General features: G+C 44.9%; 1 protein-coding gene across 3 annotated transcripts in view; it reads right to left on the bottom strand.

Annotated features, from left to right (window-relative positions):
• The window catches only part of LRP8 (LDL receptor related protein 8), a 175630-nt gene extending 153865 nt beyond the window's left edge, over window positions 1–21765 (bottom strand). Inside the window, exons 1-2 of one of the 3 annotated variants that reach the window (XM_069737883.1) lie at window positions 21619–21765; window positions 20346–20468 (exon numbers count right to left, since the gene is read on the bottom strand). In XM_069737883.1, coding sequence (XP_069593984.1) covers window positions 20346–20468; window positions 21619–21694 — 199 coding nt within the window. In that variant the 5' untranslated portion in view covers window positions 21695–21765. The remainder of the gene's footprint in view (window positions 1–20345; window positions 20469–21618) is intronic. The other 2 variants (XM_069737884.1, XM_069737885.1) reach the window with 2 other exon arrangements.
• Window positions 21766–22013: the final 248 nt, after the last annotated feature.

Raw genomic sequence — 22013 nt, 5'->3', positions numbered from 1 at the left:
GTTCTGGCAGAAGAACGTTAATGCAAAAATACTTCCTACGACGTGTAATAGCAATAATAGCGTTGGATCCACTTTAGTTTTGCATGGTTGGATAAAAAGTATCAGTAAGAGACTATGATTCTTCTAAATTAGTCTGATCTAGGAGACAAGTAGCTGGACCCGCCATTAATAAAGCAGGCCGCCACTTTAGTGTAAAACTAATAATGCTCGACAGCTACAAGGTAAGAGAATTCCTCCATGAATCACGATACCAAATACTACAGAAAGCGGCAAATCACATCTTAAATCATCCCGGTACTGAACATTCCTCCAGCAGGATAATTGGTTTAACTAAAAAGGAGCAAAATAGAAGTAATAGTAATTAAATCTGCTAATCTGTAAAACAGAAGAACCAATTAAAAAAGACACAACGATAATTGTGAAGCGCACAAACCGAAGGAAGGAAAAAACAACAACAACGAGGAACATTCTCCAATACCTAGGACCATTCATTCACTCTTCTCTTCACTGATGTCCCAAGGCACAAACCTCCTCTATAAAAGCCTTTGTATCTGTACCCCGTAGAACGGATCATCAGTGATTTCACACCGCAACAAAAGCCATTTGGGGTCACACACCCTGAAGCGGAACCTCCAGCTGAAAAGAGACAGCGGGATAAAAACACAAGTTTCATCAGTGTCAAACTATGAAGAAAAGGTCTGAAATCGGAAAAGAATGTGTAAAACTTCAAGAATAATATGCTAAAGTGTTGGGGGGGGGGGGGGTCACAAAAAAGGAGGGGGGGTCCAATGTAAGAGACAATACCTGCGATTGGATACATAGTCAAAGTGACCCCTTCCTCGGTTTACGAGACTATGTTGGGGTAAAAGATATTCAAAACAAAAAAAAAATAAAAATGCTAAAAACTTTGCTCTCCAACAAAAAAAAGTCAGACTGGAGGAGCACAGAACTCTGATGAGTCTGGGGCCACATTCACAAGTTCAGTATTTGACATCAGTATTTGGAAGCCAAACCAGGAGTGGAACAATTAGAGGAAAAAAAAGAAGTATCTGGAGCGCAACTTCCACTTACTAAGCCTAGCCGCATGGCATCATATCATGACGTCACACGGCCTATTGAGCACCAGATGCGCATAAGATACCTCATTGATGATACCGGCACAGAAATGGGGACCAAACCAAAAAAACCTTAGCTGGGCAGGGTGAATTAAATTACTCATCTCTATTTGTTATCTTTATTTTTCAAATCACTTTGCTGCAGTGTTAATTCAATACCCAGTTCATGATCCTTTAGTTGCTCCTTTTAATTGCTGCTCAGAGTAGAGACTTTTAACAGTCAGAGGGAAAGTCCTGTACTTTGATGGTATTATTATAGGGTTTGTATCATGCCAAGCAAAGAAGCACGAGCTTGGCATTGAATTGGCACTTTCAGCATGGTGGACGGGAGATAAGGAGGCAAAATATGGTAATGATGTATATGGTATATTACAAAACAATTAATAAACTTTTCAGTTCCTGGAGAATAATTAAAGTTTAAAAAATATATAACTACTCTATAAAAAGGGAAAGGAGCCAATAAAACAGTTATTAGGAAGTTGGATTTGTGGAAATCCCACTAACATATTTTACTGTATTTCAAGGAAGACACTAAAGATCTCCGAAACTCGAGAGACGGTAAATACCCGAAAAGTTTAATAATTAAGACAACCCCTTGTTTAGAAAGAAGCCAGCCCAGTGAAGAGTGGATCCAGCTCCTCAACTCGTCAGAAGCAGTCTAGAAATACACATATGCCCCATTAGGGAGGCCACAATTTTAGACAATTTGCTATATAGCTGCTTCTCACAAAATTAGAATATCATCAAAAAGTTAATTTATTTCAGTTCTTAAATGCAAAAAGTGAAACTCATTATATAGAGTCATTACAAACAGAGTGATCTATTTCACATGTTTATTCCTGTTAATGTTGATGATTATGGCTTACAGCCAATGAAAACCCAAATGTCATTATCTCAGTAAATTAAAATAATTAACAAAAACATCTGCAAAGGCTTCCTAACTGTTTAAAAATGCCCCTTAGTCTGTTTCAGTAGCTTCACAATCATGGGGAAGACTGCTGACCTGACAGATGTCCAGAAGGCAGTCACTGACACACTCCACAAGGAGAGGAAGCCACAAAAGGTCATTGCTAAAGAAGCCGGCTGTTCACAGAGTGCTGTATCCAAGCATATTAATGGAAAGTTGAGTGAAAGGAAAAAGTGTGGTAGAAAAAGGTGCACAAGCAACCGGGATAACCGCAGCCTTGAAAGGATTGTTAAGAAAAGGCCATTCAAAAATTTGGGGGAGATTCACATGGAGTGGACTGCTGCTGGAGTCATTGCTTCAAGACCCACCACACACAGACGTATCCAGGACATGGGCTACAAGTGTCACATTCCTTGTGTCAGCCACTGATGACCAATAGACAACGCCAGAAGCATCTTACCTGGGCCAAGGAGAAAAAGAACTGGACTGTTGTCAGTGGTCCAATGTGTTTTCAGATGAAAGTAAATTTTGCATTTCATTTGGAAATCAAGGTCCCAGAGTCTGGAGGAAGAGTGGAGGCCACAATCCAAGCTGCTGGAGGTCTAGTGTGATGTCTCCACAATCAGTGATGGTTTGGGGAGACATGTCATCTGCTGGTGTAGGTCCACTGTGTTTTATCAAGACCAAAGTAAGCGCCGCCATCTACCAGAAAATTTTAGAGCACCTCATGCTTCCCTCTGTCGACAAGATTTTTGGAGATTGAAATGTCATTCTCCAGCAGGACTTGGCTCCTGTCCACACTGTCAAAAGGGCCAATACCTGGTTTACAAACAACAGTATCCAATAATCTCAATTCGGGTTCCAGATCTGGATCAGGGCAATCATCGGATGGCAGACAGATCTTTAACGAGCATTGAACACAGAACCGTTGGTGTTGTAGTGGGGATTATTCTAGGAAAAGGCAGTTCACCTTTCAAAACCCACATTGGGACCATTATATTGATAAAGGTGATAGCCGCCGAGCTCCGCCATAGTGCTAGTGCTTATTTATGAGGAGCTGATACTCCCTCCTGCATTTCTCACCTTATGCAAGCTTTCAGGAATTCAAGACTACAGTGCAAAAGCTGCCCAGACGTTACAAACAAAACCGATAAATATCAAGTATTGCGAACAGCTCTGTTACACGGTCCACCGCCGGCACATCAATGATGTCTACATTATTCTAGGTGGCGAGTTTGAGTGGACTTTCTTATGCTTGTATCTTGGATCATAACCTTTACACCAGGTTCCATATATTATTCTGTAGGTGCTCAAATAAACTGTAAGGCAATTTGACACGGATTTTGGAGTGGAATCCATGTAAAATATAACCACAATCAGTATACCAAGCACAAGAGTAGGGTTCCTACAATACCTTCTATATGCAAGCCCTGGCATTTGAAAATCACACAGGCCCATGTTGTCCCCGTCCCCAAGAACCAGATGGGATATATTACTAATATTACCCTGGATGGAGGAAAGCAAGATTTACTACAAGACCAATATTTCTAATTACACTCGTTAATGGGGTAAGTGATGGAATCAGCGACTTTGTGCTCCTTCACAACTCTTAACAGTATGGGTGCCTTGAGACCACAGATTCTGCTAACAACGTAGTAGACAAGGCGGCCCACAACCAGACAGGTCCTTCTGGCTTTTGCCAGAATTGCCAGTCCGACCCTAGTGCTCAGATACCAGGGGATGTTATCCGCCATGCTCGGGTACTAAACCGAGCGACTTCAGTGTGCTTGAAAAATATGTTCGAGCCCCGAAAGCTGCATGTCTCATAGCTGTTCAACAGCCACAACACATGCAGGTCTGCCAGTCTGTTAGAAACAGACCCAAGTGCAAAATATACTTATGTAATTAATTCTAATCTAGGTCTATTATTTTTTTTTTTTTTTTTTTTTTTTTATACTTAAGATGTCTCTTTGAACATCGGTATCAAAGTCTCTGGCTTTGGGTACTACCCGCTTCCAGTGTCGATTTGACATCTCCGTCATCCGAGTGAACAGTACAAGTACAAGATATTCACAATCTTTGCTCAAGACTAGAAAGTGTACTAATGCACATGACATGTTCTAAGGGTCCTTCACCGAGGACCACTAATGGCACAAATACAGGTTAATAGGTTTCCCCAGAGTCCATCTCACTAATGGAAGAGACGTTCTTCAAAAAAGATGCTCACGGGGACCAGAGTGCTGTAAGATCGACATTTATATACTAGGGAGGGACTAATATATACTGTTTATTAATAATTGGCATTCTCCAGGTATATACAGCAGATATACATCTCATAATTATTTATATACATTAATCATCAAACCATAGGTGATAAAAAAATACCAAGACTCGTTCCTTGCTTAAGGCAATTAAGATGATCCCCGAATCTGCAGAGCTTTTAACCCACGAGTGAGAAAGTTAGTGTAGAACGTGCACACACACACACAATGAGAAAGTTGCCCCCCATACAAAAAAAAAAAAAAAAAAAAAATGGACCAATCGCCCCCTCCCATTTCTTTTTCTACTACAAATCTTTGGACATTGAGAGAACTGGGACAGGTTCTTAGTGGCAGCAAAATTCCAGCTCTCCCCCTTCCAAATAAGTAATATTGGTATGTAAATTACCATATAATTTTCTTTTTTTGTTTCTTTTTCGCTAGTATTTTTACATTTCACCCTTGCCGTACAGCTAACCATTGGTTTATTTTTTTTAAGCTGTCCACTCAATTTGGCCAACAATAACCATCTCCCCCAACCGCACTAACATGCAAACCCAGCTCAGACAAGCTTGCGGGTTTATTTCCATAATTATGCAAATTACCTATTCAGGTAGGAAGAGGACTTGAACCCTAGTACCACCTACCGGAAATGGCAATCCTAAAAGTCAATATCGACCCTTTAAGGGGCTTTGTCACATGACTTAGGATAAAAGTCTAACCTGAATCTCTATTTGCAGACATTTGTTTCGGAAGGGGGTGTTTGCCCCTCATCAGTGCAAAACCGGTTTTTACGTACCGGTAATAGGATTTTACGGAGCCACGACAGCACCCCTACGAGAGAGGGGATCTGCCCACCTTCCGGACAGGAACCTACAGGATTTAAAGGGGCGGTCCCCCTCACCACTCCAGTTTGTGTTTCAGAGTATAAGGGACACCGCCATTGAGTTAGTACATAACATATATACTTAAACATTACTAAATACCATCACCTTCTAAAGAGTGATTTTTTAACAAGCACACTTTCCCCAAAGGGTGCAGAAACCAGTGAATAACTACGGGGGGGAATGTGCGGGTGCTGTCGTGGCTCTGTAAAATCCTATTACCGGTACGTAAAAACCGGTTTTCCTATCGCCATGACAGCACCCCTACGGGAGATTTTCAAAGATCAATCACCTGGGAGGGACTACAGCACTAAGTACTGTACGGCCAAAAACTAAATTGGCCTCTGAAGATAAATCAAGACGATAATGTCTATAAAAGGTGGAAGGAGATGACCACGTTGCCACCTTACATATTACGTCTATGGAGACGTCCGCTCTTTCCGCCCAGGATGAGGCCATGGCTCGAGTAGAGTGGGCCCTGATGCCATCTGGTGGTGTCTGGCCTTTAGCAGTATAAGCAAGATATATGGCATCTCTTATCCATCTGGCGATAGACGCTTTAGTTACACTCGCCCCTTTCCTTGGATTCTGAAAGGAAACAAACAGAGCCCTACTCTGCCTCCATGGTTCTGTTTTGTGTAGGTACTCTAATAGAGTTCTTCTGACATCTAACATGTGCTATTTCTGCTCGTCAGCTGAATTCGGATTGTCACAGAAAGATGGTAAAATTATTTCCTGACTTCTATGAAATTTAGAAGCTACTTTTGGTAGGTATGCTGGGTCTGGTTTTAATACTACCCTATCCTGAAAGACCATTAAATAAGGAGGATCTATCGACAAAGCTTGTAAGTTACTCACTCTCCTAGCAGAGGTCAGGGCTACTAGGAAGGCTGTTTTTAAGGTTACATTTTTTATGGAGACAGAATCTAATGGCTCAAAGGGAGGTTCTGTTAAGGCGTCTAAAACCAAATTTAAATCCCATGGTGGTAATCTAGGAATATACACTGGGTTACTACGTTCAGTGGCCCTGATAAATCGGGAAACCCATCTATTTCCTGCCACATCGCTGTTATATAACGCTCCCAAAGCTGATACTTGGACTCTAAGGGTATTTACCGCCAAGCCCAATTCTCGGCCTTTCTGTAAAAACTCCAGAATAGCCGTAATTGGGACCTTGCCAGAAAAGGGATTTTGGTAGAAGGCAAGGAACTTTTTCCAAGTTTTAGCATAGATTTTAGTGGTAACTTCTTTCCGGCTATTTAAAAGGGTAGATATGAGAGCCTCTGAAAACCCTCTTCTCCTCAATAACTCCCTCTCAAATTCCACGCCGTCAGATGCAGGGATTCTACATTGGGGTAACTGAATGGACCCTGAGAAAGAAGCTCCAGACTGATTGGCAGTACACAGGGGTCGGACACAGACATTGCCCTGAGTAACGAGAACCATGCCCTCCTGGGCAAAAAAGGGGGCAATCAGGATCACTCTCGCCCTCTCTTCCCTGATCTTCCCGAGTACTATAGGGATCAGACACATGGGGGGGAAACGCATAAGCCAGAGGGAAATCCCAGTGTATTTGAAGGGAGTCTATTATACAGGGCTTGTCCGCCACCCGAAGAGAAGCGAACTTCCTGGTCTGCCTGTTCTCTCTCGTTGCAAATAGATCGATAATGGGCAATCCCCACAGGTCTACTATCTGTCTGAACACCCGTCGATTTAGAACCCATTCTCCCTGACGTAGAGAATGACGGCTGAGGTAATCTGCCTCTGTGTTGAGCTCTCCCCGAATGTGAACAGCTGATAGAGAGCGAAAGTGGGCTTCGGCTACTTTGAGTATGTCTGTGGCGGTGTTCATTAGGGATCTTGACCTTGTACCCCCTTGATGGTTGAGATACGCCACTACTGTTGTGTTGTCTGTCTGGACTCTTACATGTGAATCCTGCAGAGATGGAAGCAACCTGAGTAAGGCCTTCTTTACTGCCGTGAGCTCTTTCCAATTTGAGGACTCTTGAGCCTCTAAGAGAGACCATTGCCTTTGAGTCCAAACATCTCCTATATGAGCTCCCCAACCTATCGGACTGGCATCGGTTGTAACCGTGTTGTCTGGAACTACACTCCAGCGTACTCATTTTTCTAAAGGTCTCCTGTTTAACCACCATCTCAGACTGTGTAGAGTGGCGGTGGACAGCCTGAGTCTTCCGCCTAATTGCCCTTGAAGACTCCTCTCTGTATCCAAGACTTGGGCCTGCAACACCCGAGTGTGGAATTGAGCCCACTGGACGGCTGGTATGCAGGACGTTAGGGATCCCAGAAGGGACATAGTGTCTCTTAAAGTCAGATCTGGCTTCCTTGTTACCGTACTGACTGTGCACAATCCTCTGCTTTTTCTCTTCCGGAAGGAAACATTGTTGCTCTTCCGAATCTAGCAGAATACCTAGGAAAGTCTGAGTTGTTGATAGTTCGAGTCTTGACTTCTCCATATTGACTATCCAACCCAAGTCCTGTAAGGAAGATATTACATGATTTAGGCGAGTATTACACTGGCAAAAGGAATTTCCCACTACCAGGAAGTCATCCAAGTAGGGTATAATTAACGTATCCTGTTCTCTGACATAGGCCATTACTTCTGCCATGACTTTAGTAAACACCCTCGGTGCCATAGATAGACCAAAGGGCATTGCAGCAAACTGAAAGTGTCTGACCTGGTCGTTTAAGCGCACCGCCATTCTGAGGAATTGTTGATGATCCTGGTGAATGGGCAGATGGTAATACGCATCTTTTAAATCCAGGACTGTCATATAACATCTGGGAAAAAGAAGTTTAGTCGCCGTTTTAATAGATTCCATCTTAAAGGCATGATACTCTAGATGTTTGTTCAATCTCCGTGAGTTTATGATGGTTCGAAAGGATCCATCTGGCTTGGAGATTAAAAATAAAGGGGAATAGAACCCTTTCCCCTGCTGATGTTTTGGAACCTCCACTATGACTTTCTTCCGTCTTAACATTTGGACCTCTTTTTCAAGGGCCTTTTGTTGGTCTAAGGAATCAGGGGCAGTTAAGATATAAAATTCAGAAGGTCTTTCCCGGAACTCTAATTTTAACCCTGAATTAATTATACCCAGAACCCAATTGCTCGAAGTTATTTTGGCCCACTGAGCATAGAAGTATTTTAACCTGCCCCCTACTGGAAGATCTTTATTAACGATAATTCCTTCTTCTTCTTGAGGAAGATGATGAAGCATTAAAGTCCGAACCTTTCTTTTTCGGGTCTGATGGTTCCCAGTCTCGGTTGTGGTAAGGTCTTCTGTATTGGAAGCGTCTCCTGAAGGTATTCCTAAAGGTAGGATTGAAAGCTTTAGGAAAACGTTTCTTCCTATCCTCAGCCTTAGCTAGGATATCATCCAATACCGGGCCAAACAGGTACTCACCCCTACACGGTATTGTACACAGTTTAGCTTTCGCCTGGGCATCCCCTTTCCAGGTCTTAAGCCATAGGGCTCGGCGAGCAGCATTTGAGAGACCTGCTGATCTTGCCGCCAATTTTAAAGAATCCACTGATGCATCCGCTAAATTCGCCACCCCTTCATGTATTTGCGAAAGGGAGTTCAGCATCTTGTCTCTGGGAACCTTGGACTTCAGCTGGTCCTCCAGCTGGGATATCCACACCATGACGGATCTAGCCGTACACATGCTAGAGATAGCAGGTTTGAACGCCCCTGCAGTTGATTCCCATACTTTCTCAAAAACATGTCCGCCTTCCTATCTGAAGGATCTTTCAGAAGGCCCACGTCCTCCAGCGGCAAAGTACCGGCTTTAGACGTAGAAGCCACCGCTGCATCCACTTTCGGGACTTTCATCCACTCTGCCAGATCATTGTCTTCAAAGGGATACCTTCTTTTGGCTGATGACTGGAGGAAACCTTTATCCTGTTTATCCCATTCTCTCTTTATAAGAGTCTTAACCGTATCCACAACCGGGAATGCCTTACGACTCCTCTGGCACAAGCCCGCAAACATTATGTCCTGTGCGGACCTTGGTTCCTTGCTCTCTGCAACATCCATCGTAGCTCGGACTCCTTTAACTAACATGTCCATGTTATCCACCGAGAAACAAGGCCTTCCCTCTTCATCTGAGGAGGATGGAGATGAGGATCGGGAACATTCCCCTTCTTGCAGGGACAGACTAGATCCTGGCGATATGTCCCTGCCCGACCTTTCCTGGCGGCTGCCTCTAAGGGAATAGCTAATTCCTCCCTGATGACCGCTCTAAGGTCTGATGACCGAAGGGGAGCTTCCTCTTCTAAGGTCTGAGAGATGCAAGCCTGACACAGCCTTTTGGTATAACTGTCAGGCATTGGAGTCATGCATAGAGCACATTGCTTGTGTTTAGATTTAGCGTTTTTTTTTCCCCTAAAACAAAGCACAAATAACAGACCATATCAGCACCAGGTGTCTGGTTTAACACTCACCATAAGGCTGATTCTGTGAATACCGGTTCTGGAGGAGTAGGATCCAAATGTGACGCTGGGGCGCTCGCACGCTGCTGCCCCCGTACCACGCTGCTGCTGCTTCTCCTTGAGCGGCCGCTACCGCTCTTACTGCGCTGCTCCGTTCCCTCTCCATGAGGGTGCTCGGCGTCCCCTACTGAGGACATGGCTGCACGCATCATTCCATAGGCGCCGCTCTTTTACAGCGCTGCAGCGCTCCTCCCCCGGCTTACCCCGGAAGTGTACCAACTACTTCCGGGTTCACCAGCGCCGGTGTGGACGCTGCACACCGCGCTCAACCGCGGACCAGGACGGCACTGCCCGACTCCTGGGACGCGCTCCTCATGGCCAGACGAGGGGGGGTCTGCACACAGGACACCCCCGACGCTGCTTCCGAGCCCCCGATTCTGCCGTTCTTAGAAAATACCGCGCGGAGGCATGGAGGCCCGGGTAAGACTGCTGCTGCAGGCTCCCGCCGTTCGGACAGGAACCCAAACTGGAGTGATGAGGGGGACTGCCCCTTTAAATCCTGTAGGTTCCTGTCCGGAAGGTGGGCGGATCCCCTCTCTCGTAGGGGTGCTGTCGTGGCGATAGGAAAAACAGGAGATCTGATTTGGCTATATGAGAAGACTTGGACGGTCTGCAAATTGAGATTCTGGTTTGGCTTTTATCATAAATCATATGGCAAGGCTTGTTAAAGGGTCAATATTGACTTTTAGGATTGGTACTTACAATAAGTAGCACTAAAATTCAAGTCCTCTTCCTCTCTTAAGAGGCAATATGCATATTTAATTTCCCAGAGGAGCATTGCGTGGATTATTAAGTCTCCTTACACTGGCATGTCACTCTCCACAAGATAAACGTTACCCATTAGATCCCAGTCAGTGGCCTCTCATACAACCAAATTAAATCTCATGCTTTGCAATGAGGAAGGGCAAACACCCCAGAACACGTGTCTGAAAATTGAGATTCAGGTTTGGCTGCATATTTAAATTTCCCAAAAAAGCATTGCATGACCTATAAGTCTCCTTACACTGGTAGGTCACTCTCCACAAGGATAGATGTCACCCCTTAGAACCCATTTCAATAAGGACACGTGCTGCCATCAGACCATTCTGACTCCTATAAAGTCAATTAGTAAATGCGATCACGATCTATTACTTGAGGGTGAAGGGCGATTGCTGTTTCCACGTGGCACCCTTACCAACAGCCCAACCTGGATAACGGGTGTTTATCTATAAACGTGGCCTCTTTTCACAAGTCCTAAATACTAACAAAATTGTCAATCAGATTTTGGAAATATTAACCTAAAACTAGTTGAAAAGCAGTACGCCAGATTATATGAAGCCCCATCTCAAGCGCAGAAAATAGATGGGAAAATATTAAAAAGGAGAAAAAAATCCAATATAGAAACATTGGGGGGTAAGGGTTGACAATTATGTTTCGCATTGTGCATACACTATATGCGCGCACCACGCACTTTTTTTTTAGTTTTTTTTTTTTTTAATCTCTATTGGATTAAATTATTCAACAAGGTTATTATAAAACTGCACATTAAATTGGATTAAATAAATAGAGAATGAAATTGCCAGATATTTAGGTAAACCGAATACTATCTGCATTTTCTAGTCAAGTCGATGCAAATCCGCTTAAGGCAGGATATGAAGCGATAAGCCACTTGTCCTGCTTTGCAAATTACAAATTAAGAAAAAAACACAACAACCAACAGTTACATAAATGTAATTTCCGCATCTTTTAGAGTGAAAAATATCCTGAAGAGATTTATTTTGTTTGAGCTGTCCTCTACAAAAAAATGAATATTGAAGGAGATTTTTGGTACTCACAGAAAAATCTCTTCTCATAGCCTTCACTGGGAAGAGGGGGACACAAAACCATGGGACGTCCAAAATCCAAAAACAGTCTCTGGGGGGTGGAAAAACTAATAAATGTTGCAGAATAGCAATACCTTTGGTTACTACCTGAGTGAGTGACGCTTGCAGTAACCTTTTGCCAAGACTTGCATTGCCGACACAAAGGTACGAGCTCTGCAAAGAGGGGGACTGAAGACTAAGTAACCCTACAGAGTAGAAGAACACAAACCAGGAGATCTATGACCCCAGAGGTTTCTCAAGTTTAGGAGGAGTGAGCCGTGCCCAGCAAGCGACCTCCCTGGCTTAGCCGGATTTCTCATTATGACAGATCGAAACCAGCCAGCAATGGCAGCTCTACAGGTGGTCAGACCATTCGAATGTCTGAAGGGAGCTCTGGGAGGCAAGGAGGGTGCCGGACATAAAACCACTCTATCCCGATTAAGGAGAAAGACAGGCAAGAGCCACCCTTTGGAGTTTCGTCTGATGGAAGAGATCACCAAGAGAGAAACACTACCTTGACGGAAAGCCGGAACGTAGAGATGTCCTTGATGGTCTTCAAAAGGAGTGGACTGATGAGCATCCAGGACCAGACTGAAGCCCCCACAAGTTCACCTTACCCAGGTGGGAAGTCCTGACCTGAGGCTTGGAGGTCAGATACCGCTGGAAAAGGATAGCAAAAGCAGACATCTGGTCCATGGGAACCAACCCCTGCTCAAGACCAGAATGCAAAAATGAAGAAAGCAGGAGAACAACAAAGGAGCTCTGCTGCGGAAAAGAGGCCATCTATATGCAAATGGTAGAAATTTGATATCTTAGGTGTTCTTGCCCCGATTCTAGTCAGACCAACCTACTCAGGAAGGCCTTTTAAGCCTTCAGAACGGCGGCCCAGGGGGCAGATATACCATGGGTACAACCAGCGCAGTTGCACAAACCCACAAGGTAAGGGGGCCCACTTTCAACTCTAAAATAAGTGGAATCGTGCATTATGATGATCAATTGGACTTCAAAGGGCCCATGTACTCTTCTTGCAGAGGAGCCCACTTCCATGGTTTCAATAAGGTGGACTCCAGGAAAATGGCTGTCAGAGGTGGCACGTGCAGATTTCGATCTCTGGAGACAAGATTTTGGTGCAGAGATTTCAGTCTGTGCATACACCACCTCCAGCAACTATTTTCCTGTGATCCACTGCATTGAAAGCATGGAAGTGCGGGGGGCTCTGGGCTTTCACAAAATGTCGGCGGAGCGCCCATACTGCCGAGCAACCCCTAGAAGCCTGGGACTCACATCATCACCCGCTTCTGTCGCCACCATCCTGGTAAGCTACACTTGGACTATAAGACGCAACTCCATTTTGTCTGAATAATACGGTAAGTGAGAAGGTGCAATAAACAGCTTGGCCACACCAAGGGTGCACCGAGCACCTGTGCTTGGTCTGAACAGTCATTTTGTGTGGACACACTCCCTGTAAAAGGTTTGTGGGTAGTTACAACGCAGAACAGCTACAGAAAGCATATCTCTTTCTGTTCATGAATTACAAATTATGCTGCTGTTCCCCTGTGTCGGCACAGCTTTAAATTTAATACGTTGTACCGGGCTCCATCATAAATTATAGCTGGTGAATGGGCATCCCAAAAGTGATATCCTGTGATGGCATACGGTCATTGAACCGGTCTAGCAAGAAAAAAAAAAAAGGGGGGTTGCCGAACACTGACAACTCTGAAGTAATGACTTATCTGAATGCATGCACCACTAAATCTGATCTTATCTAGCTAGCAAAGCCAGTTAGGACAGGGATAAAATTCTAGTACTGCAGGCATTAATTAGATGCATTTGACTAGTTTTAACCAAGAACCAGGAAATGGGTTCACCTTGTGGACCAAGAACCTGGAAAATTGATGAGAGTTGAGTGTGTTAAGCTGGTGAGTGACCAGCCAAAATGTGAGATGTAGCTGGAAGAGAGACAAGCCAGGGTCTCTCTTTGAATAAAGACTGCTAGGGTCAGCTAGGAAAGCTGAGCAGTCTGTGTGTTGGAGCTGCACAGTAACGTGTGGAAGTTGCAGCCTGTTCAGCGTGAACTGTGCCTGGAGTTGAACACTTCTGTTTGGCTCTGGAAGCTGCTGGAGCTCAGGCTGAAGGGGACACGGAGACTGGTACCGCACCTCTTCTGTGTATACAGTCTGTTCCAGGAGAAAGGACTGTAGTAATAATAATATTTACGAAATGAGGTATCTGCAATCTGTAGGGTCTTAGAAACATTCCTTTAAATCCTGGAAAAATGAAGTCATTGGGAGCAATGTGAGCCCTGTCCTCTGTGCGCGGTGCCGATTCAGCTCCAGCATGTAGCAGATCTAAGCCTACCACTCGCACAGTTCAGACGTGACATTATACAGTATAAAATGGAACCCAACATCCCATCTATATGCAATCTGCATATTTCACTCCTGTATTTGATGTATTTTACCATTATTCTCCACTGCAGAGATGGAAGAGTGTGATATTTACATCAGATAACTGCACACCAAGCAGAACTACATTCAGCACCATCACAAGCAATGTCAAAATTCTGCATAAAGAAATCTCCGCTCAGATCCTAATACCCAATACCAATTAGTGTTACTCCCAGCAAACAGACAAGGGAAGCGCACATTAATAATTCAGTTTAACATTCCGGTAACCCCTTCTGACTGCATTATAACTTCACGTATCTCCACAAGAAGTCTGAGGCTTCATCCAGTCTCCGCACTTCAGAGTTATCACAGCAAAACATCAGTATGAATTAAAAAGGAACCTGTCTGCATGGTTTTTTTTTAAACAGGAAATAGTATGGTTGTATAGGGGCTTGTCCCCCAATTAAAATGATACCTTTTTTGTAAAGATCAGATCTGCCAGTCATGAGAAATCTAGTATAGAAGTAATTTGAAAATCAGGTTGGAAGTGCACTGGGGGAGTGTCAGTGCACTTGCACAGTTTCTTCCAAGTGCACTTCCAGTTCAATCTGCATATGGCTTCTACATTGGATTTCTCATGACTGGCACATTGGATCTCATAAAAAAAAATAATCTTCTTTATTGGGGGACAAGCACCTACACAGTCACACTACTACTTCCATATCTTAAAACAAGCCAACAGGTTCTCTTTAATAGAGGTGGTTTTGTTCAATGATCATGTCCACAAATAATAAAAGTTCAGCTTTTTATGAATATGCAAATTATACACACTATGGTCACGATGTGTTCACACGAAAAGTTTCTTACAAGTTTTAGATTTTTTTTTTTTTTTTTGTTAGTCCACAATTGGCACATCTCATAGATGCGCCTATGTCAGAGGCGGCTGCGGGCTGCTATTTTTAGGCTGGGGGTTGAATATTTATGGCCCCTTACCATCCCAAGAATACCATCCCTCAGATGTCTGCTATAGCTTGGCTGGTTATCAAGAATGGGGGGGGTGGACCCCACGCTGTTTTTTTTTTTTTTTTTTTTAATTATTATTTATTTAAATAATTAGAAAGAGGAAAAAAAGAAGTGTGAGGACTCCTCTATTCTTGATCTTTTTCATATATTGGCACCAATGAAGGAAATCTAAGGTATTGATTAGACAACATCTTGTATTACCTGCTCTGCATCCCCTATGCTGTGCACAGTAACCTCCGGTGACAGATCTTGTGGTGGCTCTTACATGCACTATACAGACAGGGTGGTCACAGATAAAAATGGTAGATTTTGACTACAAAAACAAAATTATGAATAAATAGGTCATGAAGACTGAAGACATTTGTGCATATTTTGCCACAGATTGTGTTGTAACCAGGACATTTTGTAGAGTTGCTGTGAAAAAGTTGACTATGTGTTGACCAACACTAAGGTATCACCTGGCAGATGCAAAGGCGACCTCTGTACCTCATATGCTTACACCCACAAGAATGCACACCGTTATATCACACCAAGGGGATAATACACACAGCGATGTCATCGGGGAGGATGGAGACAGGGATGTCACAGCTCAGGAATAAGATGACAAAGTCACCTCACAGTGCAAGGAAAATAAACACTGCAAGGTCTTAGGAAAAAAACATTGTACGCACCGATACGGGAAAGAGTTGGCCACTGCAATGACACAGTAGGGGCAAAAAGACGGCCAGAGGCAGGCCACGGTAGGGGCATAAAGTTGCCCAGCGAAGCGAGGCCACGGTAGGAGCAAAAAGTTGGCCCCAGCGAGGCCACGGCAGGGGCAAAAAGTTGGCCCCAGCGAGGCCACGGCAGGGGCAAAACGGCCCACAGCGAGGCCATGGTAAGGGCAAAAAGATGGCCCACAGCCAAGCCATGGTAAGGGCAAAAAGATGGCCCACAGCCAAGCCATGGTAAGGGCAAAAAGATGGCCCACAGCCAAGCCATAGTAAGGGCAAAAAGATGGCCCACAGCCAAGCCATGGTAAGGGCAAAAAGATGGCCCACAGCCAGGCCATGGTAAGGGCAAAAAGATGGCCCACAGCCAGGCCATGGTAAGGGCAAAAAGATGGCCCACAGCCAGGCCATGGTAAGGGCAAAAAGATGGCCCACAGCCAGGCCATGGTAAGGGCAAAAAGATGGCCCACAGCCAGGCCATGGTAAGGGCAAAAAGATGGCCCACAGCCAGGCCATGGTAAGGGCAAAAAGATGGCCCACAGCCAGGCCATGGTAAGGGCAAAATGATGGCCCACAGTGAGGGCACGGTAGGGGCAAAAAGATGGCCCACAGTAATGTCGCAGCACTGGGATTATAAATAGGAACATATCACTATACAGAAATAAATCCTGGCATTCCATCATGTAGCAGAGGCCAATTGCCCCCTTAAGCCATCCACTTGTTGACATTAGCCAAGACCCCTTTTATATCACAAGGTCTAATTGTTTGTGGTCTTAAAACACACACGGGAAAAGTAATCTCTGATATATGATGTGCAAGGCTGCCGTCACACTAGCAGTATTTGGTCAGTATTTTACATCAGTATTTGTAAGCCAAAACCAGGAGTGGAACAATCAGGGGAAAAGTATCATAGAAACATATGCACCACTTCTGTATTTATCACCCACTCCTGGTTTTGGCTTATAAATACTGATGTAAAATACTGACCAAATACTGCTAGTGTGACGGCAGCCAAAGTAGTAAGAGCAACAAAAGAAATTGCCCCATTGGGATGCGGTGCATGCCAGATGCTGAATTTACTGATGGGAGATGGGTTCTTCTTTGTGGCTTGATCTGCCAATGACAAAACCTAATAGAAACAAAATGAGCATATAACCTACTGTAACTAAATAACTTGTAATAGTACATGTAAATAACATAGGGGACTTGGTAAACACTGCTTTTGATTTAAAAAAAAAAAAAAAAAAAGTGTAAAAGCCATCCCACTGCGATAAGGTATACCCAATCGGGATGGTCCTATCCTCTAGTATACATTGTATGTATACCAACAGTCCCATCCTTCTCATACGTTTCCTGTATACTAACTTGTGCTCCGGCTCATTTCTTTGGTTTTGCAATAATCAAATGTGTAAGATCTAAACACTTCATCTGTGATGGAAAAAGAAAATATAATAAAGTGGCCATTTAAGTAAGGATAAGCAGCGCCAAGGTGCGTCTTGATGCCCATATTCTTCCCACTTAAATTAACCAAGTTTACGTGTCTAGAGAGGAAATCTGAAGCGCCAGCTATAATCTCATCGCACTCTCACAAATCCAATTTAGAACATTGCTATGTAAAGTCGAGAAACTCGCGGAACACGTCTCCCTGTCTGCGCATTATATATTACAGATCAGTAGATTACACAGAAAAATCCTGCAAGTGTAAAAGCAAATTACAGCATCAAAGCTTCCTAATGGGGACGTGTGACCGCATTAATGCCACATATGTCACCATGAGGCGTGGCGATTGACAATGCCCTGACAGCATGACAAAGCAGGACGGGCATTCATTTCCTCCTGTAACCAGAAACTGCAGTGTTAGTGTGTACACAGAGGAGACGTGTAAGGCGACCACAGGAGCAGCCACGCGATACATCACTGCGGATATAGGAGATGCCAAGCTCTACATGCTGCTGATCATCAGCCATCGCTGCCTAATGCAGGTCCCTAGATCAGTGCTGGAAGGAAGGAGCTCACAAGGGTTAATGCTGGAAACACCCTCTGGTATACAGGGTCGAGGGTGTGTATACAATCTCGGTGTTATTACTGGGCACCTTGGCTACATGTGACTATCTGATGCCGTACCGCAGCCAATGAGTCCGGGGTGGCCGTGTTCATTCAGAAAGAGCGGCTATATCCAGAGGATCTGATGAACACGGATATCAGGTGGTGCGTTAGACGATGCACACGTCCTGGTGGATGCCGCAGAGCGTCCACGCGGTATTCAACAGGTGCCTCGTCACCAGGCGGTCATATGAACGCTGCTCAGCACATGGACCACAAAGAGACTCAATGGACTTTACTGATCAGTAAAGAACAAGAACATTTCAAGCAAGACCATAAAATAATCCGTTTGATCCAGGACGTCAAATATGGGATCAGATACATGTGACACCAGAAATATACTCAACATATAAAGTGGTGATGATCAGCCCATGTCCTGGATCTTCAGCCTGCGCTTCCCATGACCTTAGGGTGCACACACAGTCCGCCTGGGGATATTGGATGGGGCAGAAACGCCGCAGGATAAAACTCTGCGCCAGAAATATCATTCACACGACAAAGGGGAACAATCTACCCAGCGCAGGATATATGACATCTAAGGCTACGTTCACACTAGCGTTGTGCGCCGCTGCACAACGCACCGAAAAACGCGTGCAAACGCACGCAAAAACACTGCGTTTTTCGACGCGTACGTCGTTTGACGAAAATCGGACGCAAGAAAAATGCAACTTGTTGCGTTTTCTTGGTCCGACGCTAGCGTCAAAAAAGACGCATGTGTCGGAAAACGCAACAAGCAAAAACGCATGCGTCCCCCATGTTAAACATAGGGGCGCATGACGCGTGCGTCGCCGCTGCGTCGCCCGACGCTAGCGCGACGCACACTAGCCGAACGCTAGTGTGAACGTAGCCTTAATTATGTCAATAGATGCTGCGGACTTTTGTTGCACATTGCAACGCAAATGGTCAAACCTGCTGCAAACCCAAAGCATTTCCACAATCCATAGTCCCGTACAAGATAGCACGAAATATGTTATCATTAATTAATGGTTATCTGTAACATAATGGTCCCCAATGATTTTTATACACTTTGCTGCAGTGCTGATATCACTTACATCCACATGATCGCTACAGCCAAATCACTGTGGATGCAAGGACGCACGTACGACTCAAGACCGCCGACGCTTTCGACTGGCTGCAGCGGTCACATAGATGTATGTGATGTTATCACTGCAGCAAAGTAAACCAAGAGTGGATTTAACAGGCAAGTGGTGATTATTTCACCAAGATCAGTATCTTTTCATCAGCGTTTGTAAGACAAAATCAGGAGTGGGTGAAAAAAAAATGCAGAATCGGCGACATGTTCCTATTATACTTTTCCTCTGATTGTTCCATTCCTGATTTGGTCTTATAAATACTGGCGTAAAATATAGACCAAATACAGAATGTGGCCTTAGGTCTGTGTCTGGATACACTTGCAAAGATAAAATAAGGTAGCTTATGGCTGCTGTTCCCGGGGCACAGGCCCTACTGGTCTCCCTCTTAGGCTCTGTTCACACATCTATTCTTTCAGACCTTCCGTTGTCCGTTTCGTTTTAGGAACTAACAAATGGAATAAGTATCAATTATGCAAAAGGAAGAAGAGGGCCCCACTGATTATTGGGGTCCATTTAGTGTTCGTTTTCTTAAGATTGGGAAAAAAAAGCAGCCCTGCATGCAGAACTTTTTCTTTTATTCTTTATAATAAAAAATAAAAATAAAATAAACCCTGACCCCAGGCATACTCCATAACAATCAGTGGTGCCAATCTGCTTCTCTTTGCACTGCTGATGGCAAGGATACATTTGTCTGTTCCTGAAACTGAGATGTAACAGAACCTTTGTTACATGTGAACTCTATTTACAAATATTAGTGAAACATTGTAACAAGGAAACATACTGCCATCTGTATCAACTGGAAGTGTGCTTACAATCCTCAGGTTCCATTGTTGGGCTCTGCTTCCTATTAACATGACTGCGATGATCACTAGCCGCAAAACTCAAACCCAGGATTATTCAACGAAGTGATCTCAGAGTATATTACAAATATGTATCACAATCCATTGCCCAATATCCCCTGATGCCAGATACATTATCTGTCAGGAGTCCTGAATACACAAAACGACAGCCGTGTGGTGACCCGTCTCCAGCAATCAGGTTACAGACATCAGTCTCTATTCTACATCCCATAGACACAATATGGGCAGTCATAAATGGCGCGCCGTCGTTTGTCGACAGGTTCCGAGGGCACCCATGGGGAATTGGTTTCTCCCTCAATCTCCTGCAGATTGTGACAGTATTTCAGGGAATTGCCCAGATTGTAATTAGGAATACGTGAGCCTCAGTACCAGATGTTTAAGAGCCTCGTCCTGCGCATTCTCATCAGCATAACATCAATGCAGCGCGCTACAGCGGCACACAGGCCCGGATGAGCAATGCAGTGCCAGCAGCGTCCTACTGTGTGCCACTATGACCGGGCTCTAAGGAAATCTCAGTTCATGCAGGAATGCACATTGCATTGGATGGATTCCTTCCCAAGAGGTTCTGCAGCATCTTGGGTGGTGAACACCATAATTACTGAAAAAAAGGCTCCCCACCCCCCACTTATAACCGAAAACCCCAGACTCACGGCAGCCCTCCTCATCACTGTTATCGGAGCAATCATCATCCTCATCACATCTCCACAGGCTGGGGATGCAGCGCTGGTTGGAGCACTGGAACTGGTTCTCCTCACAATCGGAGGGGGGCAGCGCTGGGGAAAAAGCCAGAGGGTGAGTGGGGTACAGGCTGAGCGGGGGGAGGGGGTGAATGGAGGATGAGCCAACTGGTGATGGAAAGTACATGATGGGGGTGATGATGATGCTGAGAAAACATGGAGTGATGATGATGTGCCCAGTACAGACTGGGAGGTCAGACTCCGGGGCAGTGATCTGATACAAGTGGAAAACCGATGGGTACAAGAAGGGGCATATGTGGCAGAAGTCTGCCCAAGACGATGCAAAACTATTCAGACTTTTTTTTTTAATCACTATATTTTTCACTATTTTGACTTTAAGACATTTATAAGTTGGACGCCTTATTAATTTTAACTTTTCCCTGTTTTATACCACCAAAAAACCGCCTTCACACAAGGTCAGTAAAACTGAAGTAACTTTATTAACCAATCAAAAAAAATAAAAAATATACATATAAAATACAGTGGGAATACACCAAAGCACAGGAATAGGTGGGCAACCCAGATATGAGCCCCATGAAGTAGTAACATCATATAAACATCAACCCAATCATATTTTGACGCAAAGAAGTAAATAAATGTGCAAGTGACCATGTACAAAATATGCAGACAAATGATAAGGTAATAACTGTAACACATGAATATATAACAAAAGTAATGATATATAGTTACCAAATGGGGCACTCCTGGGGGACCCACCAACACCCGACGCGCGTTACCGCGTGGGGGGGTGAATTAATCTACATGGCCATATTGTGCCACTCGTAGGTATGATGCCACCGGACAGCACCATTTGGCGGCATTAATGGGACCTGGAGGGCAGTCACTGGCACAAGTTGGCCCATTGTGTGCACCCTATCACTTTGTGCAGCCACTTTCCATAGGAGTCAGTGACGATGGCGCATTCTCATAGAGGTGTATGGAGATTGGCAGAAGTCGCACTGCTGGAATCGCAGGAGAGACGCATCATGTGACCTGAGCTGTGTGGGGAGGGGGTGCGGGGTGAGAGGAGCACAGATAGAGAAGGGTTAATGCAGCGACTGGTGATAATGGTGGCGGTGGGGGTGCCGGGCCGGCGGCTGGTGCTGATGGAGCCCGGCCTGGACGTGATGGAGGAGGAGACACCGCACGGTGAGCAGGAGAATGACAAGTGACCCCGCGTCCTTACCTCTAGCACTGCGGCTCCCCAGCACCAGCAACAGTAGGAGACCCGGGATGGCCCCGCTGCTGCCGCCGCTCCTCATGGTGCCTCCGCCGGGTCCCGGAGCGCATGGAGCCGGCAGCCGGAGCACTGACCGCCAAGGCTCCGCCCACGGGGTGTATCTGATAGGGGGCGGGGACTCCGGGGACCAGCAAGCGTTTACACGTAAGGAGTGGGCGGGGCTACGCCAGGAGACGATCAAAAAGAGGGGCGTGGCCACTGTCAACCTGCACTATTGGTCACGCCCATCTCTGGGCGGGGAAAAGGAGGAAATGCAAAACAAACCGTAGCATTAACTCTTTAGCATCCGGGATCTTTACTTTTTTTTTTTAAACAGGCTGCGCTGTGACTTAAAGTCTCAG

This window comes from Ranitomeya imitator, chromosome 8 (assembly GCF_032444005.1).
Source record: "Ranitomeya imitator isolate aRanImi1 chromosome 8, aRanImi1.pri, whole genome shotgun sequence".
Lineage (NCBI taxonomy): Eukaryota > Metazoa > Chordata > Amphibia > Anura > Dendrobatidae > Ranitomeya > Ranitomeya imitator.
Note: the sequence above shows the minus strand (reverse complement) of the source record. Positions and strands in the feature narration are given on the sequence as shown.